At 35.2% G+C, this 22,819-nt stretch overlaps 3 protein-coding genes across 8 annotated transcripts; 2 read left to right on the top strand and 1 right to left on the bottom strand.

The window, feature by feature from the left end:
* Positions 1-237: 237 nt before the first annotated feature.
* On the top strand, positions 238-8,636 carry LOC103330648 (WD-40 repeat family protein / notchless protein). The gene is made up of 13 exons (XM_008233249.2): positions 238-543; positions 1,112-1,193; positions 1,330-1,419; positions 1,818-1,943; positions 2,472-2,599; positions 2,760-2,959; positions 3,334-3,397; positions 4,367-4,477; positions 5,227-5,364; positions 6,441-6,583; positions 6,662-6,716; positions 7,333-7,389; positions 8,019-8,636. Exons 1-13 carry the CDS (start codon positions 397-399, stop codon positions 8,100-8,102), a joined length of 1,425 nt encoding a protein of 474 aa, XP_008231471.2. The 5' UTR covers positions 238-396; the 3' UTR covers positions 8,103-8,636.
* A 991-nt stretch (positions 8,637-9,627) lies between these two features.
* CRR2 (Tetratricopeptide repeat (TPR)-like superfamily protein) lies at positions 9,628-14,330 on the top strand. Of its 4 annotated transcripts, XM_089052136.1 has the most exons (8): positions 9,815-10,029; positions 10,125-10,179; positions 10,834-10,947; positions 11,071-11,208; positions 11,539-11,643; positions 11,729-11,851; positions 12,032-12,124; positions 12,277-14,330. In XM_089052136.1, the coding sequence occupies exons 1-8, from the start codon at positions 9,956-9,958 to the stop codon at positions 14,152-14,154; spliced, it is 2,580 nt and encodes an 859-aa protein (XP_088908262.1). In that variant the 5' UTR covers positions 9,815-9,955; the 3' UTR covers positions 14,155-14,330. The 4 variants fall into 4 exon arrangements, with proteins under 4 accessions (XP_008231496.3, XP_088908262.1, XP_088908263.1 ...); XM_008233274.3 differs by lacking the exon at positions 10,125-10,179 and having other exon boundaries at positions 9,628-10,029; XM_089052137.1 differs by lacking the exon at positions 10,125-10,179 and having other exon boundaries at positions 10,821-10,947.
* Positions 14,331-14,477: 147 nt separating this feature from the next.
* Positions 14,478-20,111, bottom strand: LOC107880092 (phenylacetaldehyde reductase-like). 3 transcript variants are annotated; one of them, XM_016794410.2, is made up of 6 exons: positions 19,963-20,111; positions 16,233-16,402; positions 15,961-16,152; positions 15,382-15,550; positions 14,929-15,115; positions 14,478-14,840 (listed from the first exon to the last, which is right to left on the bottom strand). In XM_016794410.2, exons 1-6 carry the CDS (start codon positions 20,078-20,080, stop codon positions 14,696-14,698), a joined length of 981 nt encoding a protein of 326 aa, XP_016649896.2. In that variant the 5' UTR covers positions 20,081-20,111; the 3' UTR covers positions 14,478-14,695. The 3 variants fall into 3 exon arrangements, 2 of the variants coding, with proteins under 2 accessions (XP_016649896.2, XP_088908265.1); XM_089052139.1 differs by having other exon boundaries at positions 19,976-20,015; XR_016126934.1 differs by having other exon boundaries at positions 14,611-14,840; positions 14,929-15,078.
* Positions 20,112-22,819: the final 2,708 nt, after the last annotated feature.

Below are 22,819 nucleotides of genomic sequence, written 5' to 3' on the forward strand. Positions count from 1 at the left end.
AGTGTGAATTTACCATATTATCTTTATTTAATTAATAATTTCAATTCTTAATATTTGCAATAATCACGACATATTCTAGTATTTTGAATGTTCCACTATTCTCTGCCTTTTGCTATATATACAGATTATCATTAAACTGGTTAAGTTTCTTCTTTTAATCTGAGCCACAAAATTCATCCAACGGCTACTAAGGCCCTCCCCGCATCTATCCCTCCTCAACTTAACATCCCGCGCGTTAGAGAAAATCAGTACGACTAAAACCCTAACAAACCCATTTGTAGCATAAACCCTAAAACCCTCGTCCCCAATTTACTCGCAGAGCCCAAACCAAAATACTAACCCCTGAAATCTCAATTGTATAGAAGATTAAGTTTTGAATTTGAGAGTTTAGAAGCAATGACCATGGAGGTGGAACCAGAGGGGAAGAATGTGATGTGCCTTCTGACGGACCCAGAAGGGACGCCATTGGGAAATTCCGTGTACCTTCCCCAAAACACCGGCCCGCAACACCTTCAACAAATCGTCAATCAGCTTCTCAACAACGTATGCTCATTTTCAGCTCTTCTTTGTAAAATTTTGTCTCTTTAACTGCTTTTTTTGGTTGTTGAAAAATTCGGCTATATTGAATTTAATTTTTTGATTTAGTTAAAATTTCTGTATTACACCTTAGGTTCCATTTGAAGAAAACACTTCCCCTCAAACCTATAAAAAGAAGAAAAAAAAGAGAACTATGACTTTTTTCTTCTTCTTCTTATTGTGAAGTTTTCGAATTCACCTGATTAAAGCTGTAGAATGTCAGTTAGTAATATAAATTACTAAGACAAATTGAAGACAAATTTTTTTTTTTGGAACTGATAGGATTGTAGCAGTTTTTGTTGCTTTTGTTGTTGTAAAGAACTTTTCTTTTAGAAGAAAATGTGACATAGACACATGCGTCATTTATAAGTGATGCAGGCATCCTCAAGAATTACAGTTCTATGGGTTCGTTTCGTATAATACAAAATATATTAGCAAGCAATGATTTATGGCAATTGTTGTGGATCCTGCTTCTTAGTGTGGTGGTTTTACATGCTCGCATAAGTAGTGACGTCTGCATTTTGTGTTTGTTCAGGAGGAGAAGCTGCCTTATGCTTTCTATATATCAGATCAGGAACTTCTTGAGTCACTTGGAAAATATTCGGAGAAGAATAAAAGTTAGTTAAATCATGACAGAAGTATCAGTTAACATTTCATCTTCCATAATTGTGTATATCTTAAACAATTTTGACAACTAAAGATTTTGGGCTGCTTTTTCATTTCATACACTTTTCTGATGAAAAACCTTGGCAGTTTCTGTTGAGAAGGTACTGAAAATAGTTTATCAACCACAAGCTATTTTCCGAATTCGTCCTGTTCATCGGTGCTCGGCAACAATTGCTGGTATGGGTGTTTCTCTCCTATCCATGTCACACTAAGGACGTATTTATTGCAAAATAGCACGGCTTTTTCTTTTTAAATACACTCCCTCTTACCCCCCACCTCCCAATTTTAGTTTGTAATTTTATGATTGTAATATTTTAACATTAATGGTTTCATTTTTTTGTCTTTCTTTTTCAAAAATTTTCTTTGGACAAGTGTTTGTGATATATGTTATTCTAATGTTCAGAGCTCTCTGAACCGAATAATTTTTTAGGCTTCATAATGGACCTGATTAATTGTTTTTTTGTGGTCAACCTTTCTCCGGATTGACTCACTAAATGCCAATTTTTGTTACTAATGTGCAGCTTGAATTTTATTTTGTTTATTATTGAATCAAAGCTATTGTTTTGTCATTGCAGGTCACAATGAAGCTGTACTTTCAGTTGCTTTTAGTCCTGATGGCCGACAGTTGGCGAGTGGTTCTGGTGATACCACTGTCCGACTATGGGACCTTGGTACTCAGACACCGTTGTTCACATGTACAGGTTTGGAGTCTGAGTTTCATATCACATTCCTAGTTTTGTACCTTTTGAACTTTTGTACAATATGAAAACTAATATAAGACAGCAGAAAAAATTTGTGTATCAAAATAAGAAAAAAGAAAAGGAAATTACATATAACTTTGGATATTTGAGAAAATATTTTCCGGGATTACTGTAGTGACTAGGGATGGATAATGTTTTTTTTTTAGCAGTATGGATAATGATTTATTTTTTATTTTTTAAGTAGGATGGATAATGAAATTAATTATTTTTATTTTAAGGTTTTGTCACATAGACCATATTAGATGGGGAATTTTACATCCTGTGGGTTCTTAGGGTGAAAGCAGACTTATGCTTGCTGTGGTGTGCTGCATAATAAGTGAGAATAAAGTTATTTCAACTTTTTGTCATTTTAAACTTTTTTCTTGGATGATTCACATTTAAAAATACTTTATTATAATGTAGAAATCATCCTCGTGGTTATTACCTTTCTATTATTTGCACAATGACAGTACACCTTATTTTATTCAGGACATAAGAATTGGGTCCTTTGCATTGCATGGTCACCTGATGGTAAACATCTTGTTAGTGGGAGTAAAGCCGGGGAACTCCAATGTTGGGATCCACAGACTGGAAAGCCATCAGGCAATCCGCTTATAGTAAAGTTTCTATACTTCAATCACTAGTCATTTTAAATTTCTCAGTTGATTGCTACATATTGTAATTTGTTGTTTCTGACACATATGAGGACACAACTCTTCTATTTTGTTGTTTTCGTGGATATTTGGTTGATGAAATATTATTCCATTAATTTTTTAGGGCCATAAGAAATGGATTACTGGAATCTCTTGGGAACCAGTCCACCTGAACTCTCCCTGTCGACGCTTTGTAAGTGCTAGCAAAGATGGTGATGCACGCATATGGGACGTTACATTGAGGAAATCTGTTATATGTCTTAGTGGCCACACACTTGCAGTGACGTGTGTAAAATGGGGGGGAGATGGTGTTATATATACAGGGTATGCTTTTTTCTTAGTTATTGCAACGATAATGAAACAAATTTTTTTATTTTTTTATTTTAATGAAAAAAGGAAATTGTTATGAGCACTCACTTGTCATTTCGACTTATGTTGAAATCTATTTACACCATATTCCCTTGTGTTGTAAGAAAACCCTCCAATTGGTTTTAATTCATGATCTCGTTACTTAGAAATGAAAGAGAAATAATCGGATGAGTCAATTGAACAGATTATTGAACTTGTTCATTTGAAAAGGATTCTCGGGTCAAGATTTCTGAGATAACAATACTACTAGCTCAGGTAGTTTTGAACACATTATTGAGCTGAAGTTCTCTACAGATTTATAACAAATATCTCCATCTTAACTGTCACAGGTCCCAGGATTGTACTATCAAAGTCTGGGAGACTACACAGGGGAAGCTAATTCGTGAACTTAAGGTAAGTAAGACACAGCTTTTGGTTCATGGTTAGTTCAGTTACTATGATTTATGCTTCATTACTTGGTCGCTTTTGTAAATATGCAATTTTGTTATTGTGAATACCTAATTTATTTTCCTCTCCAGGCAGTGGTTTGGTGTAGTCTCATGTCAATAGAATTCTTTCCATACCCTTTAAGTTATTTCTCTATGCTTTATGTTGATCTCGAGATTTGTTGATTTGATTTGGTTCTCGTATTAGATATTGCTGAGTGCTTAACTGAATTCTAGAGGTTTTCTTGAGGATTTCAATAATAATATATTTCCCTCTCTTCTTTCAGACCTTGTTTCATGAATTTCTTATATAATGAACTGTTGTCTGTGTCCTGTCTGTATTAGCTATTGTCTATCTTTTTATTTATTAATATTCAAATTTCGAATACTAAATCATGATTTTGTAATTTAGTTATTCTGTTATTTGTTTGTTTCCTATTGTTTTTAATCAATATGATCAGAAATATGCTTATCTCGTGTAATTTAGTATGGCATGTCTATGGTTTGTTGGTTGTGTTAGATAAGTGCTTCTTGATTGAAGTCTAGTGATTTTTTTTGAGGATTTCAATTATAATCTTTTCCCTCCCGTCTTTCAGACCTTATTTTATGATGGTTTATAGGCTGTTATTCATGATGTTTCCTTTAAAGGTTTTCAGATTTCTTTTATAAGGAACTGTTGTGTGTGTCATGTCTGTGTTAGCTATTGTCTGTCTTTCTTAATAATAATTCAAGCTTCGAATTCTAGATCATGATTTTGTAATTCATTGTTCTGTTGTTTTTCTTTTTAATCAGTTATGGTCAGAGATATGCTTATCTTGTCTAATTTAATACTCCTTGTCAATGGCGCTTGTTGAAATTAATTTGTTGATGCTCATGTATCTTGTTTATCAATATTTTACATTTCATGATCTTGATATCTTTATATTATACGGTTTAGGGTCATGGTCATTGGGTTAACTCTCTTGCATTGAGTACTGAATATGTTCTTCGTACTGGAGCCTTTGATCACACCTGCAAGCAATATTCATCTCCAGAGGAAATGAAGAAGGTATGAATTCCTTCACAACCATTACATTTTGTTTTTAAATTGTAATTCATTTTATGTGCATCAATGCCATCCAATTTTTGTTGTGCCTACTGTAGTTCCGTTTTTTTTTGTTTAATTGGGGGGCGGCGGGGTGTGTTTGGGTGAGTGTTATTTGCTGTTGAGGGAAAGGCTTCAGGTTTGGTTGTCTAGATCATATCTGTTCGTTTTTGTAATGCAGATAGTGTATTGTTGTATCTGGTGGTGTTTGGTTTCTTCGAGTCTTATCTTGAGTATAGTTTTTTAAAAATGTTTTCTTTTGATCTCCATTGTTTCATTCTTCTTTAATTGGGAACTGCAAATTCTTGACCTTCGATTGAAGAGTTGTTAAGCTGGAATAGCAGTGTTGAAGAAGTGTGTATTGTGGATTTTTAAGATGCTGATTCTTTCAGAACTCACTAAGCTTGAATAAAGTTTTCTTTTTATGCTTTTATTTTGCATGCTTGTAATTACTTTGGGTGCCACACATCCGTGTTGTGATTAAGTTACAGTTAGCTGGCTAAGAGGAAAATGTCTCCTGATATGATTATCCATCTGTCTATCTATCTATCTATCTCTCTCCCTCTCTTTCTCTCCCCGCTACTTTACCCAACTGTTTGTATTGTTTTGTGACAATAGTTTAGCGGCTATTTCTGGGAAGATTTACCTGCATAACATTTTTCCTCTTTTTCCCCTCCAAGGAACTAATTATATTTTCATTTACTGACATATAGGTAGCCTTGGAAAGGTATAACAAAATGAAAGGCAATGCCCCTGAAAGATTGGTTTCTGGATCTGATGATTTTACAATGTTTCTATGGGAACCCTTTGTCAGCAAACACCCGAAAACTCGCATGACAGGTCATCAACAGGTAAAATAATTTTTGTAATGCCATGTTCCGTTTTGAATTGCAGTCCAAGTTGTTGATCATTGTTTTTGAGGAGCAGGATTATCGTAGTTTTCCAACTTGTGTTCTTCTGTATCAGTGTGTACTTATAAGTTATGGCTTAAAATAACAATTGCAACTAAAATTTCCTACGTTGCTCCCTTTCTCTTTCTTTCTTTATCGCTCTCTCTCTCTCTCTCTCTATATATATATATATATATATGTATATGTATATATTTGTCTGTGTATCTATTGTTGTGAGTGAATGCAATGTTTATAAATAAATAAAAACATTTTGGCTGACTTCACACAAAAAAATATTTCTATTTTTCAGAATAAGGTAGTTACCCTTTTGCGTTGTGCAGTGTAATTGTTTGGTTGGAAGATTAATTGGTCAAGTCTTGATGAGATGGAGGAAGCAAATTTTCTTTTGGGGCAAGTACATGTTTAGCTTCTGTTTGGGTGTTCTCGTCACAGAATTTTAGGGATATTTTATTTAGAATAAAAGTTAGTTTTCTGAAAATAATTGTGGGAGCTTGTTTGGTTACTTTGGTAGCATGCTTTCACACAGTTTTCTGTTTTCCATGATTTTAGAACCCAAAACTGTTTTCAAAATGAGGAGCCAAAATGCCATTTTTTAATTTCTCACCGCTTTTCGCTGCCACTTATACTATGTCATGCCAATCAGCAGAAGATGTTGATTCCATCTGTTATACTGAGTCTAGTTTGGGTGCAATTCTTAGCCTAATCTTTTATTTCACACTAGATGAACTGATCTCCAATTTTCAGATGGCAGCTTGTTTTAATAATATGCATGATTTATCTTCATGGCAGTACCGGTTTTGAACATAAAACTCTGATTAGTGCTTGCTCTTTATGGTTACCGGTTACTCATTTACAATAAGGAGGATATATATAAATAGAGTTCTGGTGTTGTTTGTTCTTTATGTGCTCTCATGTTCATGTTTATGATAAGATGATAGTTGAAGCCAACATATGAAGTTCCAATTTTTATCATTTAAGCTTTATAATGGATGTTTGAAAATGTTTTTTGCCAACAGCTTGTAAACCACGTTTACTTTTCACCTGATGGGCAATGGATAGCAAGTGCCTCATTTGATAGGTCTGTCAAGTTATGGAATGGTACTACAGGAAAATTTGTTGCAGCTTTTCGGGGCCATGTTGGCCCTGTCTACCAGATCAGGTCTGAATTGGAATTATTATTTTTTGGATGATTGCTTATGTTGTGTGGCTAATTATTACATTGCATGTTACCTCACAGCTGGTCCGCAGACAGCAGGCTACTTTTAAGTGGCAGCAAAGATTCCACTCTGAAGGTAAAACATTTGCTCAAAATGAACTTTTTTATTTTATTTTATAGCGGTGATAAGGGATCTTGACCGAAGGAGTGAGGTTGTTAGATTTCACATTGCAAATGGGGAAAATAATTGAAATGCCATTTGTTTGCATTTTGATAGTTGTATATGTCACCAAAAGAATCATCTCAAATCTTACTAGTGGTTTAAATCTCAGTTTGTATGTAAGCTATGTGAGTTTTCATCTGCATGACATCTAAGTAATTTAAGCTTGTATATCAAGCCTAATATTGTTTCATACATCGGACAAATAAAGTATTGTTTTTTTAATTTCCCTATAGTCACTTTGCCATTCTAAGGCGGATTTCTTAGCTTTGACCAGGTATTTTGTGGTTATGTACATGGTCATGACGTAAACATTATTGGCAACCTTGATCTTTATTTTCAATTGCCTGATTATTGAATTTTTCATCAAAATATGAACTCCCAGCTTTTGGGAAACTAAATTCAGATTCCCCTTTTTTTTTTTTTCCGTTTTATTGTGTACTTTGCTTGGGGTACCACGCGCTTTTGCTAATGGTAGAATTTCTCGTGGTTGCATCCCTGACCTGTGAATGAAATTTATTTGATCATCTAGGTTTGGGATATCAGGACACGGAAATTAAAACAAGACCTTCCAGGACATGCAGATGAGGTATGTTTTCCCTTCACCTCAAAGGCAGTTGATCTGTTGTTTTACATTTATTGAAGAATGCTTGGGGGAGAATTGTGACGTAGACATATAAGAAAATACCAAAACAGATACCAGTTACAAACTACAGGGAGATGTCAACTAAATCAATTGACGTATTCCTCACATAAAGCAAATGCTAAAGGACTTACGCAAGTCTTCTATTTCTACTCAAACGCGTTTTAGATATTGCATGAATTAGATTACCCCGTGCATACCTGAAAGGCCTGCACTTGTAAACCAGTCTTGCTTTACCTGTCTTGAATATTCACAAAACTATTCACAAAACTCGATAGAAGTAGACACTAGTTCAGCTACTTTGAGGGAACCTAAGTCCTCCAGATTTCTCTCTGATGACCCTTATTATTCATTCAACTTCTTATATAAGGGCATAACAGTTAATTCCACAAATTTATGAAGACAAACAAAATAGATATCCATATCCAAACTTTAGACTATTACTAAATCAATAGACCTTCACTCTAGGCAACGGTTGTACAATTTTTGGATTCTTCTATTTCTAGTTTTTGATCGTGCCCTCTTTGTATTGCCGTATTGTAACCTATTTTTGAAATGTGAATTGTTTTTGAAAGGTTTATGCTGTTGATTGGAGTCCAGATGGTGAGAAGGTAGTTTCTGGTGGCAAGGATAGAGTTTTGAAGTTATGGATGGGCTAGACTAATTGTGGTAGGCCGAAGTATGAGCAACTACATAATGAAAATGTTACATGATGGTGATAATTGAGCATTGAAGTGTTTGGTATGATATACATACAAGTATACTGCACAACTAAAGGGATATGAACAAGAATTGGGAATTCAAGTATCGGTCACAAGGGTGGTTGAAAGAAAAAGCTCCTGAATCAGCATAAAAGTTTTTTATCCATTGGGGTGTAAGCTTTTCTGCGAGCTGTCTGAGGTGGAATAGCGAGGCAGCCAATTTATGAGTGTGAGTTAACTTTTCTTATTTAGAGTCACGCCGTGAAGTTTTGTTTTGTTCTTTTTTACTTTTATTCATTTTCCTGGTCAAATACATTATGTCAATTTTTAGTTGGTAATCAGGAAATATATCCCTGCAACAGATTTCCGCATTTCTTAGCTAAAACAATCCCATTGATGATTGTCATGCCGAATGTGAGGCCGGCTTTTGTTGAAATATTTATGCAAATGAACACATGAATGGTTTTGCACGTTGGCTTGGGGGTTTCAGAACTTGGACCAAACCCTGTAAAACAGAAATGGAAGTATCATCTCCATCTTGTATGAATTGAACTGGTCAGTCGTCCCTCGTGTTGCAATGCTCGTCGTAAATTTTAGATGTTTTGTTGGAAATTGGAGCTGTTTTTTGTCATCTCCATTCTGGGCCCTACACCACAATTTTAATGACGCTGGAAAACCTATAATTGGCTGAAAACTGTGAGCTCTTTATACCTTCTAAAATGAGTAGCGATGACAATGTAAAGCTATTATAGGATAATAAAAATGTTGGGGTACTTGCTACTTCGGCCCCATAGGGAAAGACAATAAAAGTATGATGTAGTTTCGGGTTTTATTTCATATATATATTTTGTTTATTCAACAATGTCATTAGAGCTTAATTCACATATGGAAGCAAACAAAGGTTAAATAAAGAAACCATACCCCTGGGAATTGGATTTAGCTCAGTGAAAAATAACATTGACTTGTAGGTTAGTAGTCTCAGGTTTGAACTCCATCTGGCTTAGACTATCATCATTTTGAACACGTCAACAAAATTGACACCAAATAAAAACTAATGACATAAGGACATAAGGAACAAAGGCAAACATGGAAAGATAAAAAGAAAATACACTAACAAAATTGGAAAAATTATATTTCTTTTGTAATGTAAAAACTGACCTTAGAGCGCATGCCAATAAATGTTTTATTATTGAAAATTCTCTTTATACATTTTTTAATATAAAATTTGATTGAATTTCATAAAAAATCTACTTAAATTTTTGTTAGACTTCTATTTTTTGTGGGAAAGTAATTTATATGGCTTTCCATTTTCCAAAAAAAATTACTCTTTTTCTTAATGTTTTTATTTTTATTTTCCGATTTCTTAATGTTTTTATTAAGTAAGGATATTTTGTGAAATTTTGCAAAGTGAAAGTACAGAAAGTAATGCGTGGTCCCACTTTTCTAACTTCTAACCCTATCAACAGAAAAGCAGTCTTCACTCCCAAACAAAAGCAAAGGGTTTAAACGCAATCCAAAGGGGAGGGCTTTAGAAACAGCCAACGGTTTCTTGTCTACCCAAAAACCCTAGCCAGTGAATGTAGTTTGTTGAAGCTCAATGCTTCTTCATCACCAATAAAGGGTCATGGCTGCTCTGGCTCACGCCCTGCTCGGCATTCCATCTCGGTGTGGTCTTTGCCGAGCCATTAATCCCAAGGAAGATTTCAAGGTCTGCGCTTGGGTGTTTTCCAGAACAGCAAGTAGCTCTGGAATCTGTATTTCTAGGGTTCCAAGGAGGAAGAATGGTAATCTCACCGGCCCTTGGCCGCTGAATGCAGCTCAAACCCTCATCGTCCACAATGCTACAACTCAGGCCACTGTTGAAATCCCCGTTACCTATTACCAGGTCAGTGCTTTATTTATCTATTATCTTTAATCAGTCTCTGTTTAGTTTGGTTAATTGGGTACTGAATTAGTTGCCTTTTGTTTTGTGCTGTTAAGCCTGCGTGTAATGCAATTCTGTTTTCGAAGCTCTAAGCTAAGCAATACAAGAAGGGTGAGCTTGTGTATGGACTAAATTATTCACTCTTGCCATTTGTTTTTAATTTACTTGTGGCTATTCAGCCCAGTTGATGAATTGCAGTAAAGCTCTGGTGTGAACTGTGTTTTTTTTTATTTCAACTTGCCCATATGGGGCAATTCCATGTCTTTGGTCATGTGTCACAAAAATTCATATTTGCAAAAAGGTTATTATGTTGTAATTGTATAGTGAAATAAGGATTTGGATGCCATTAGCTAATACCATGAGCTTTAATTTCTTTTACAATTGTGTCATTGCATTTACAGATTGGATGTCTAATTCTGTAGCCTATAATGAAATTATTTAGAGTTTTTAGATTCAGTGTGCTCCTATCATAGGTTTGTAAATTGATGTTTTGTCTGGCTACGTTTATAATTTCGTTAATTCCTTTTCCCCTATTTCCCATATTCTGTGTTCCTCTGCAGTTATGCATGCAACAGAGTGAGCTTGAATTGTTGAGCAGCCATCCTTATAGTAGTTCTCAGAGTCTATATAGCATATGAAATTTGTGTAATGTTTACTCGTGGGAACATGATTATGAAATGCATCGTTGTGATAACATATCCATATTTTCTAAACTTTCTTATTATTCTGCATTTAGTAACGTAATGCCACAGAATCAACTTGCAGCTTATTGGTGTTCCCGATCAAGCTGAGAAAGATGAGGTTGTTAAATCATTAATGGATTTGAAGACTGCTCAAATGGATGATGGTTACACCATAGATGCTGTTAAATCTCGCCAGGTAGAGTAGAATAGGGACTTGACAGCTATTTTGTTGTAAATCTTATTAAATCCTAAAATTAAATTTTCTTCCTAACGTCTTAATTTCTTTTAATTTGTTCTCCTCTTTTCGGTTTCTTTCCAGGATCTCTTAATGGATGTGAGAGAAAAGCTTATTTTTGGACCAGAATATTCTGGTAATTATAAGGGAAAGATCCCACCTAAATCTTCCCTTCGAATCCCTTGGGCATGGTTGCCAGCTGTTCTTTGGCTGCTTCAAGAGGTACAGCTATGTTTCGTACGATGCACTTGGTTTAGTGCAGGCTTAGTTTTCAGCTTTCAGTTCTTGGTTTGAATATATATAATTATTTAACTAATTTTTCATTTGAGTTAAAGAAACATTCTTAAACACTTGTTGAATAGTGATTAAAGTCTATTCGGAAATTGATTTAGTGTAGTTTGTAGTGAAACTCATCTTGAAACCTTGAATTTGAGTGTGAAATGTATCCTCCCATTTCTAATGTTATAGAAATTTTGCATCCTGTTTTTACTAAAAAACAAAAGAACATTTATGGTTTTGTAAGATTGACATCACTAGATTTCTCCAATCCAGGTTGGTGAAGTAAAGCTTGTGCAAGATATTGGTCAGGCAGCTGTTCGGCATCCAGATGCCAAGCCATATATTCACGATCTTCTTCTTTCTATGGCACTAGCTGAGGTAAGGAATTTCAGAAAGAGGTCAGGATCTTGTACCATCCTTTTTGTTGCAGCCTCCTTTTCTTATCTTAGGTGCTTTTTTGAAGTGCGCAACTGCAAAGATTGGTTTTGAAAAGAACAAGGTGTCCCAAGGATTTGAAGCTCTTGCTCGTGCTCAGTGTCTTCTAAGGAGTAAAAAGTCTCTTGAGAAAATATCATTGTTATCTCAGGTAATGGTCACAACTTCTATATGCTTTTCCATGTTTTTTTTTCAAGTATCTAACGATTTAACAAGGCATTTGTCAGTTCAGTCTACTCTATGCTGGTCCGTTGCTCCAAAACAAGAGAAAAGAGAGTCGTGTTGCTTGTTCTATTTTGTTAACTTCAGTGCTTGTAATACTGTTGTGCAGATTGACAAAGCTAAAGCTATATGTGAGTGTCTTATTGCATCAGAAGGTCATCTGAAAATTGCAGAAGCTTTTTGCCTGTTTCTTCTTGGTCAGGTATGTTTCTCACTTTCCTCCAAATGTTATATTTTTCACTGTTTCATTGAATTATTTTTGGTTTCATGCAAAAGCTATGAATTTCCTTTTGTTTTTTCAAATTCTCCCTTGTGCTTTCTCAATTGAATACTCAGTGATATATTGGCTTCCAGGGTAATGAGGCTGACATTGTTGAAAAGCTTCAGAAGCTTGATGTGAACAAAAATAAGTTAATACAGTCTCTATGTAAACAAGGAAACCTCAGAGAAGCCCTGCAATTCCTCCCACACGAGCCCAACCCATCCCAACAGACCTATGAAATCTTAATACTCTCTTGCACCCACCATAAATCTCTCTCTGATGGGCTTGACGTGCATCGCCACCTTGTAGACGGTGGGTGGGACCAAGACCCTTTTCTGGCTACCAAACTCATAGAGATGTACTCAGAATTGGACTCTATTGACAATGCACGTAAAGTGTTTGATAAAACTCATAAAAGAACTATTTATATGTGGAACGCACTCTTCAGAGCACTTACATTGGCAGGTCATGGAACTGAGGTGCTAGATTTGTATCGACGAATGAATACACTTTGGGTTTCATCTGATCGTTTTACTTATACGTATGTAATCAAAGCTTGTGTTGTCTCAGAGTGTTTGAGTTCATTCCTCCAGAAAGGGAAGGAGATTCATGGACATATTTTGCGGCATGGATATGGGGCACATGTTCATGTTATGACCACTTTGTTGGATATGTATGCGAGGTTCGGGTGTGTTTCTTATGCCAGTAGTGTGTTTGATCAAATGCAGATTAGAAATGTAGTTTCATGGAGTGCTATGATTGCGTGCTATGCAAAGAATGGGAGGCCTTATGAAGCCTTGGAACTGTTTCGGGAAATGATACTTGAGGCCCATGATTTGTTACCCAATTCTGTGACAATGGTTAGTGTGCTTCAAGCTTGTGCAGCTCTTACTGCTCTGGAGCAGGGGAGGTTCCTTCATGGATATATCCTCAGAAGAGGTCTTGATTCAATCCTTCCAGTTATGAGTACCCTTATCACAATGTATGCCAGATGTGGTAAGCTTGACTTGGGCGAACGAGTTTTCAGCATGATGAATAAGAAGGATGTTGTTTCATGGAATTCTTTGATTTCAAGTTATGGCGTTCATGGATATGGAAAGAAGGCAATTCAAATTTTTGAAGACATGGTCTATCATGGAGTATCACCGAGTCACATTTCATTTGTTAGTGTCTTGGGCGCGTGTAGTCACGCTGGTCTTGTTGAAGAGGGGAAGATGTTGTTTAATTCTATGGTAAAAGAACATGGAATATATCCCAGCGTTGAGCACTATGCTTGCATGGTGGATCTGCTTGGTCGTGCCAATCGGTTCGATGAAGCAGCCAAAGTCATAGAAGATATGCGGATTGAACCAGGTGCTAAAGTTTGGGGTGCTCTTCTTGGATCATGTAGAATACATTGCAATGTTGAGCTGGCGGAGAGAGCAAGTAAAAGGCTATTTGAGCTTGAGCCTAGGAATGCTGGGAATTATGTACTTCTAGCTGATATTTATGCTGAAGCCAAGATGTGGGATGAGGTAAAAAGAGTGAAGAAGCTTTTAGAAGCTCGCGAACTACAAAAGGTCCCAGGTCGGAGTTGGATTGAAGTTAAAAGGAAGATATACTCATTCATTTCAGTTGATGAGTTTAACCCACAGATGGAGCAGCTCCATGCATTGTTGGCTGAATTGTCAACAGAGATGAAGGACAGAGGATATAAGCCGCAAACTAAAGTTGTCCTATATGATCTTGATGAGGAAGAGAAGGAACGAATAGTATTAGGCCATAGTGAAAAATTAGCAGTTGCATTCGGACTCATAAATACCAAAAGGGGGGAAACTATTCGGATTTCCAAGAACTTGAGGTTATGCGAAGATTGTCACTATGTTACGAAGTTCATTTCCAAGTTTGCCAATAGAGAGATTCTGGTTCGAGATGTGAATCGCTTTCACCATTTCCGTGATGGGGTTTGTTCATGTGAGGATTATTGGTAGTTGCAGGCGCTTATTAGTTTCTTTCATTATTTTTCCCCTAATAACTAAAGGAGAGAGGTTTTTGAGGTTATAGAGATCTTAAAGGTGTATACTGTATAATAGGAACACTCTGTTAAAAATTATACATGTTCTTTGAAATCCTCATCAATAAATGATTTTTCTAATTTTATGATTCATATGGTGGTTATTGTAATTTTCAAACTCTGTACTCTTTTTTGTACCACTGATTTAACCCTGATTGTGGATTAATAAAGACTTTCATTTCATTTCATTGAATTCAAGCAGGCCATAAGTTATTTGGATATAACTCATGGAAGAAAAAGTTAATAGAAATTGTTATTATAAAACAGATAATTAAAGATACTTTTGGTTGGTACACAAGAGATTGAAAAGTTACTTCATTTTAATTCATTTTCAGGCGAGCTGAAACATTGGGGGCAAATGCAGACAAATATAGAAAGTCTGAACATGAACAATAATACTTTCACAATCTCTTTGGATAAACTTGTTTCATGAACAAGTTTGCCTTCAGTTGCATAATTCAAACCTTGAGGAAGCCCTTCTCCTTGAGGCTTTCAACAGTGTCCCTAAGACTTACTTCCAGTGGAAGGAAATTAACTCCCAAACTTTTTGCTTTTTCCTGTGATACTTGATATGTGGGTTCAGAAGGATTGGCCTCCTCATATCTGCCAACAATGAAACAAATAAATCTTTCCTTCCCTTAGAAATTTGTCATATTTGCAAAAAGAAAATTGCCAATTTGTTGTAACTTACTTTTCAGGTGGGCACAGAGAGGGATGAAGTTCATGTAAAATCTTCAGAACATTGGCCATGGGTATAACATGTCCAACTAAACAATATCTTCCATTAGCTGAAGGAACCTCAAATGCTTGAACATGAGCTGAGGCAACATCTCTAACATCACTACATAAATAAATTGAACTGTTTACATCTTCAATATCTGCATGCGTAGAAAAGAAACAAACTTGCATCACAAGAATCATCTAACATCAAATGACTAACTTTAAATGTTATTTTGTTACCCAAATCAACATTTCGTTACCTTAACGTTCGATAAACGTACCTACTACTCTAAGAAAATGTTTTGACACTCAACAATCATTGTGCTAGCTGCCTCAACTAAGTTAGTTCTGACTCTCCATCATAGTCTGTTCTAACCAAGCAAAGATTGAAAAAGAAAAATCATATATAGTTGCTGAAGTGTACCGTTTTTGAGGTTGAGAATCATCTCCACAGTGAGATTAAGGCTTGGTTGTAAGAGTGGACCAATCACATAGGATGGATTTATGGTGACCAAGTCAATTCCATTCCCTTCAGCAAATTTCCAAGCAGCTTCCTCAGCTAAAGTTTTCGAAAGAACATACCATTTTGCGATCTGGACATAGAGAGGAGAAAGAAGTTCGTACTAAACCAAGATATACTTCATGCCTTGTTTTATGTTAAGCATACCTCAATGCAACGAATCACATGAACAACTGATTTATTATTATTTTTTTATGGCTGAAAAAACAACTGAGATCGTTTAATTGATCTTTTAATGCAAATACTTAGACATTTTGAGGTCAAGAAGATGGACAAAAACTTGGAAGCTACTTCTGTAGAACAAATGAAGAACAGGGGAGAATAAAAGGAAAGAAGAAAGATAGGATAATTATTCATCTCCTACATAAAGGTGACAAATTCATTCTAGTTAATGTCATGTAAATACAACAAATGAATATGAATTTCATGAATAAAAGATGCAACTTGGAAGAAGGTAATAAGCATGGGAACCTACACACTTACCTTAAAATTCTCACAAAAAAAAGGATCCGAAAACCATGTTTCATCAACCACCACATCAGGGTTCAATGGTCTTCCATTGACAATGACTGCAGCCATAGAAGATGTTAAAACTACCCTCTTGACGGTAGCGAATTTTACACACGATTTTAGTACATTAACGGTTCCCTTCACTGCAGGGTCAATTAATTCTGCCTGAGATTTTGTAGACAAAAGAACCATTTCAGTTTTGAACTCCATCAGAAATGAAAGTAAAGGGATGAATGCTATAGTACCTGAGGGTTATTGGCTGAAAATAGAACAGGGGATGCTGTATGAAAAACACCTTCACATCCATCAACTGCAGCGTCAAAAGATCCTTCTTCTATCAAATCTGCTTGGAACAAATGCAGCCGTTCGTTTGCCCCATCAAGTGCCCTTAAGTGTTCTGTTTTCTTTGAGTCATCTGTGGCATCATAGGCATAAATGCAAAAGTAATTAGTTCATCAAAAGGGCCCCTCCATACATATGCTTCATTTATTTATTTTTATTGGGTGATGATATTGTGTTTATATCCAAAGTTCTTTTCTAACCTTATTATCTTTCCAGTATAAATATCCTAATGGTAAAAATATTAACTCAAAACATTTAAAAACCACGTTTTTGACATAAATATAATCGGGAGATGGTCCATTAAGGATTTTATGTTAAAGGTAGTTAAGGATTTATAATCTCAGCCATTGAATTGCATGTATGGTACATATTGAACTCACTAACACTTCTAATGGATGGCCGAGATAAGAAGTTCTTAGCCAACACTAGGGTGCTCTCTATTTATGCTGGTCACGAGCGTGGAGAAAAAAACTTGTACACTGTTGGCTTGATCTACAATATTGTTCACTCTCATTTCCCTGATAGCTCAAGTTTTTGGAACCTAATGGTTTTCTATCATGGTACTTGTTAGAGACATTTAGATGATGACATGTGTTGCAAGATCAGTCCATATTCATAATTGTCTAACATTAATCACATGATTACAAATGAAAACAACAACCGAAACTCACAAGTTTTTGTTGATGTGATCAAAACAAAGAAGTTGAAAATGAAAATCATTGAAGAAAAAAAAGTTACCGAACATGTTCTCAGTACTTAAAAAAAAAAGAAAAAGAAAAAAGAAAATTGTAAAAGATAAAATTGAAAAAGAAATGATTAGCAAGCAGGTAATTAGTTTGATACCAAGTTTAGGGAGAGAAAGGGAGAAGAAATGAAGTATAGTATATGTATATAGGATTGTTCTCTAATAAGTATTTAAGTTAATAATTGATTACATATTTCTAATCTCTGCTGTTGGATTGCATTTATTAAATGTGGGTAGATTTAATATGCAACATACATACAATCCAACGGTCAAGAAATATGAAATATATATATATATATATATATACTGACTTGGGTCACGGACCGTGGCTTTGACAATATAAGCTCATTCTAGCAAGAGCTTGATAGGCCATGATCCGATGAAACTAGATGCTCTTGTTACACCACCTTCCTTTCTTGGCTTATCCTTCTCCTCTCATCACATTAAGATTTACAGTTGGAAGTCATGGTACTTCAGCCTTTTATATACTTTGATTAAGTGAGCTTAATCATTTTTAGTTCAGTTGATGACCACTTCAGCACAAATTTTAATGATACACTACTACAAAAAAGAAAAAAGACGACCAGAAAACAAAGATTGTAGAACAAAAGACATGCTGATGGCTATGGCTACAAGAGTATTGCAGCTTGGAAAGTATTGCATCAGCTACAAATTTTAATGATACACTACTACAAAAAGGAAAAAAGACGACCAGAAAACAATGATTGTAGAACAAAAGACATGCTGATGGCTATGGCTACAAGAGTATTGCAGCTTGGAAAGTATTGCATCAGCTTGGAAAGTGTTGCTCACAAGAAAAACCATGTTATGTTGGAACTGTAGTGTTAGGCTATGCGCCCTGGTCATCAGAAGTCTTTCTCTTGCTTCTATGACAGTAACCCTTCTGCTTGCTAGCGGATCCTATCTAAAGCGCATATTTTATTTATGTGGCTCTTGTCAACCGCTATGTGTTTCACTATCATATTGACAATGATCACTTACCTATATGTTGTGTTGGTGATACCCGAAAGCATTATGAATCCAGTTGTTCATTCCATATACCATTATAGGCCAAGATTTTTATTATTTTTATTATTTTTTGTTTCTGCTGGTCGCTGGCTTCTATGATATTCAATTTGTAGTTTGGTTGGTCTGAAGAAGCTTAAGTGCTTATGGCACAAGTATAGACATATGCCAACATTATGTAATAGGAACATGGATGTAGGTTGCTTAGACACGTCCATTTTAGAGTCGGGCATTAGGACTTCGAGCCAACCAACTTAGGTTCCGTTTGGAATTGCTTTTTTTTTTTGGCGAAAAATATGCTTAACTTTAAAGTTAACATTTTAAGATGTTTGGTACAAATAAAATATCTTGATTATTTTAAAAGCAGTGGTCATTTAACATCAGTTTTTAAAAGCAGGCTCTGGGTTGCTTTTTAAAGCTGTTTTCAAAAGAAGTAGCGATGAACATTTGATGAAAATTTTAAATTCACAAAATACCATAATTCATTTTAAAAAATGACACTACCTCTACTTCCATATCCAACTCCAACACCTCCATCACCACATCCACAACCACTGTCATTCCCACCACCACCACCACAACGCTGCTAACGTCGCCACCACATCCACCTCCACAATCGTCATCCCCACCACCACCACTACCACAACCACCAACTTCACCTTTATCACCACCACCACCTTCACCTTAATCACCACCACCACCTTTAGTAAACAGGCCGAGCCAAGCATGTCTATTTATAAAAAGCCATTAGCTTATATATTACATTAAAATTGAAACTTCAAAAACTCAATATGCCCCAAGGGCTGGCTAGACTATTGTTTTGGTTTAAAATATTGAAATTTAAAAAACAAAGTCATTATTTAATTTATAAAAAAATAATTAATTTTTAACATATGTTATTTAAAAAATGGGTACAAATTTAATATTATAATGTACTATTTTTCTTTAAAAAATTATATAATATAATATAATATACGGGGATTTAATGAGCCGATTCATTGAGTTGGCCAGTGTTAGGCCCGATTTTGATTGGGCTCATGTCGTGTCAGGCTATATTTAATAAGGTGGGCCTCGTACCGTGCACAACTTGACTGGGTCCGTTTGACACCTCTAGTCACAACACAATGAGATAGAATCCACAATGTAGTCCGCATTAGTGGACAATAATTTACATATTCCTTTTTTTCCATTTACCTCAAATTGAGGAGAGAGATAGAAATAAAGAAATAAAAAAAATGAGGAATATCAAAATTTCTCTCTATATTGTGTGGTAGAGAATATGGTATACGTGTAACCTATCATGTGACAATATGTCAACACAAAACTCAACACATTTACTAAGTTTAAAGTTCACCATTTAAGATTTATAAGAGTTAGATGTTAATTTAGAAAGGTCACTATTCACTAAGTGTAATAATTTGACTTAACTTCTAACACCACGTTCACATGTTATGTACTCTTACTGTTACATGCACCGCAAATCTCTTGTGAAGTAGTGAAGGCTAGATTAGTTTGTTCGGATTATTTTTAGTTGTTGTTGTGTTCGGGATTTATCCCCTCCAGTTTACCCAAAAAAAGAAATAAGTTCTTGGATATTTTCCAAGTTTCAATTTGAATATAAGTTTTTTTGTTTTTTTGTTTGGAATCATAAGTTTATTCACAATCTAAAATTTCATAAACAATTGTATGTGATGCCAAAATGGAAATATTCTTTCCAACATGCACCCGTGGTTTATTATATACCTTGATTTGAAGAATCATGAATACTATATGTTATTTAAGAATTGCAAATTATTATATGAGCAAATTTTAATGAAGAAAAAAGAAGAAATAAAATATTAGGGAATGATATATATACTGACTTGGGTCACGAACCGTGGCTTTGACAGTGTAACCGCATTGTAATAAGAGCTTCACCAGCCATGATGCTATGAAACCAGACGCTCCGGTTACACACACCACCTTCCCTTCTCTGCTCATCTCTCTCTCTCTCTCTCTCTCTCTCTCTCTATATGTGAAGCTTTTAGTGTTATTATATATGGTGTTGGTGTGCTTTTATGGTTAGAGAAATGAGCCGAACAACGACAAAAATGTCCAAGTCGGCGACTACTCAACATCCACAAAAATGGAAAGATAAAGTGCAACGGATGTGGTCGTTGTTTGTCATTTTTCTACAATTCTGTTAAAAGTACTTTTTATGTGGTGGAGATTTGCCTATTGTAGTTTAAGAACTTGTGCATTACAGAAGATCTTTGTGTGCATTCATTCGTGGGATAAGAAAAAATATATTTATAAGGTTCGTAGTTGTAGCTTTTAATTTTCATTTTCTGTCACATTTCTTCCACTTTCCACCAACTAACTTAAAATATTTCATATTTTTAGACCAGAAGTCACACACCATGTTGTATTATATTTACAGGGCTGCTTTGAGAGTTTGAGAGCCACCTCAGGCCATCTCTAATCATGGGCTATATTTCAAATATAGTTCTAAAATAATGTAAAATTAAATCTGGTTATAAATTAAACAAAATTTTATTAAATTTGGAGGCCACATTTGACCCTTTAGCCCTCCAACAAGCCACATTTAGCCCAGCGTTGGCATAGTCCTAGGCTAAATTTTTTGTGGACTCCATGCATGTGTTTTTCATTGATGATGTCATTGAATATATATATTTAAAAGCCTTTTTAAATATTTTCAATTCGTAAAATAATTATAAAAAATTATTGGCCTCCCCAACTTTACAATTCTAGTTCTGTCCTTATGTGGGTTAGTGAATGAAAATAATGGAGATGCTGTTTGAAAAAAGACCTTCATGTCGATCAACTACATCGTCAAAAAATCCCTCTTCTAATAAATCTGCTTTGAACAATTGAAGCCTTTCTTTTGCTCCCTCTAGTGAGAGTAGGTGTTCTGTTTTCTTTGGATAATCATATAACATAGTAAGGGCAACACTATATTTTACCCTCTTTGATAACTGAATTTATTTATTTTCTTGGTGTTAGGAAGGTGGGGAGGCCAATAATATATGCTAGAAGTTTTGATAATATATGCTAGAAGTTTTGATAATGAAAACATAAAAAGAATTGTACGTACTAATTTCAGAGAGACGGTTTGTTGGCGCACTCTACTAGCAATACTGATATTGTTCGCAACTTAATCACTTACAAAGCCTAATGTGTGGAGTTTACATGCAGGAATGGATTCCATTTTGATTCTATGAATGGATTCCATTTCTCCAAAAATAAAAAACAAAAACAAAAATAATAAAAAAGGCCTACAAAGTCCAATAGGTGTTTGGATTTTATCACAAAATTGCTCAATGATATTAGTAAGTGGAACCATTCATTATATATTGGATTTTATTTAGTCATGTTTCCAATGTGGGACTTGTATATATTCTTCAACAGCTTTCACAGTATAACCTCTTTGTAATAAGAGCTTCACCAGCCATGATGGTATGAAACCAGACGCTCCGGTTACACACAGCGCCTTCCTTCCTCTGCTCATCTCCTCTTTTTATGTCTATTATCTCTAAGCTCAGAATAAGCTTTGGTTCTTGAGTTGGTGTTTTTTATTTAAAAATGTCAGCGATAGATTAGGGTCTATGGAGTCACCATCAGTCTCCAGCTCAGAATAATTATGTTATGGCAGTCATTGTTTACTATTAAGATTCATCAAAGATAAAAATAAAGATATTATTGTGAAGGAAAAGTGAATATTGTGTTGGCAGTCACTGTTTATTATTAACATTGACCAGAAAAAAGAAAATATATTATTAAAGAAACAAGGAAAACTATGTTGGCAGTCATTATTTTACTGCGAAGGGATCGATCGCCATATTCTCCTCGATCAAACACTTCATTTACAATCGACATCTCAAAGTTGGAATGATTCAACAAATCAGTTTTTCCATGAATTCCAAAATGTTAAAGCAAAACGAGTCGAAATGGATTTCAAAAAGAGATACATGATATTAACCGGCTACTTGAGTTAGAAGCTTCTAGACAGTAAACTTCTGAAGCACTTATTTAACTGATTCAAAATGTTTGCAAGAAATACTGAGAGTGCCTTAACAAATCCAGCTTGAACTTTTTATTTATAGTTATTCTGAAAATTTACACATGATAAACTTGTAAAGCAAACACTAAAGAGGTGGATGTGCTTTATATGCAGGAACATTGAGCCATATATAAAGATCTAAAAGCAACTTCGGAGCATTTGCCTAACCAACTCAGATGCTGACTGAAGAATGAAGGCGGGAAGTATTTCTCAAGCAAACACAATGTAACCACTACATTTGCTTCCAACTTTTATATATTCTGCAATTGATGCATGGACACAATCTGATTTCCAGTGCATGAAGTATATCTTGAATGCCCTCGATGACACGCTGTATGATGTTTATGCAGCATTCAAGACAGCTAGAGAAGCTTGGAAATCTCTTGAGAAAAAATATAAAACTAAAGAAGGCAATTCAAATTTTTGAAGACATGGTCTATCATGGAGTATCACCGAGTCACATTTCATTTCGGTTGATGAGTTTAACCCACAGATGGAGCAGCTCCATGCATTGTTGGCTGAATTGTCAACAGAGATGTAGGACAGAGGATATAAGCCGCAAACTAAAGTTGTCCTATATGATCTTGATGAGGAAGAGAAGGAACGAATAGTATTAGGCCATAGTGAAAAATTAGCAGTTGCATTTGGACTCATAAATA

The sequence above is a fragment of the Prunus mume genome, linkage group LG5 (genome assembly GCF_029339155.1).
Source record: "Prunus mume cultivar Tortuosa linkage group LG5, ASM2933915v1, whole genome shotgun sequence".
Taxonomy (NCBI): Eukaryota; Viridiplantae; Streptophyta; class Magnoliopsida; order Rosales; family Rosaceae; genus Prunus; species Prunus mume.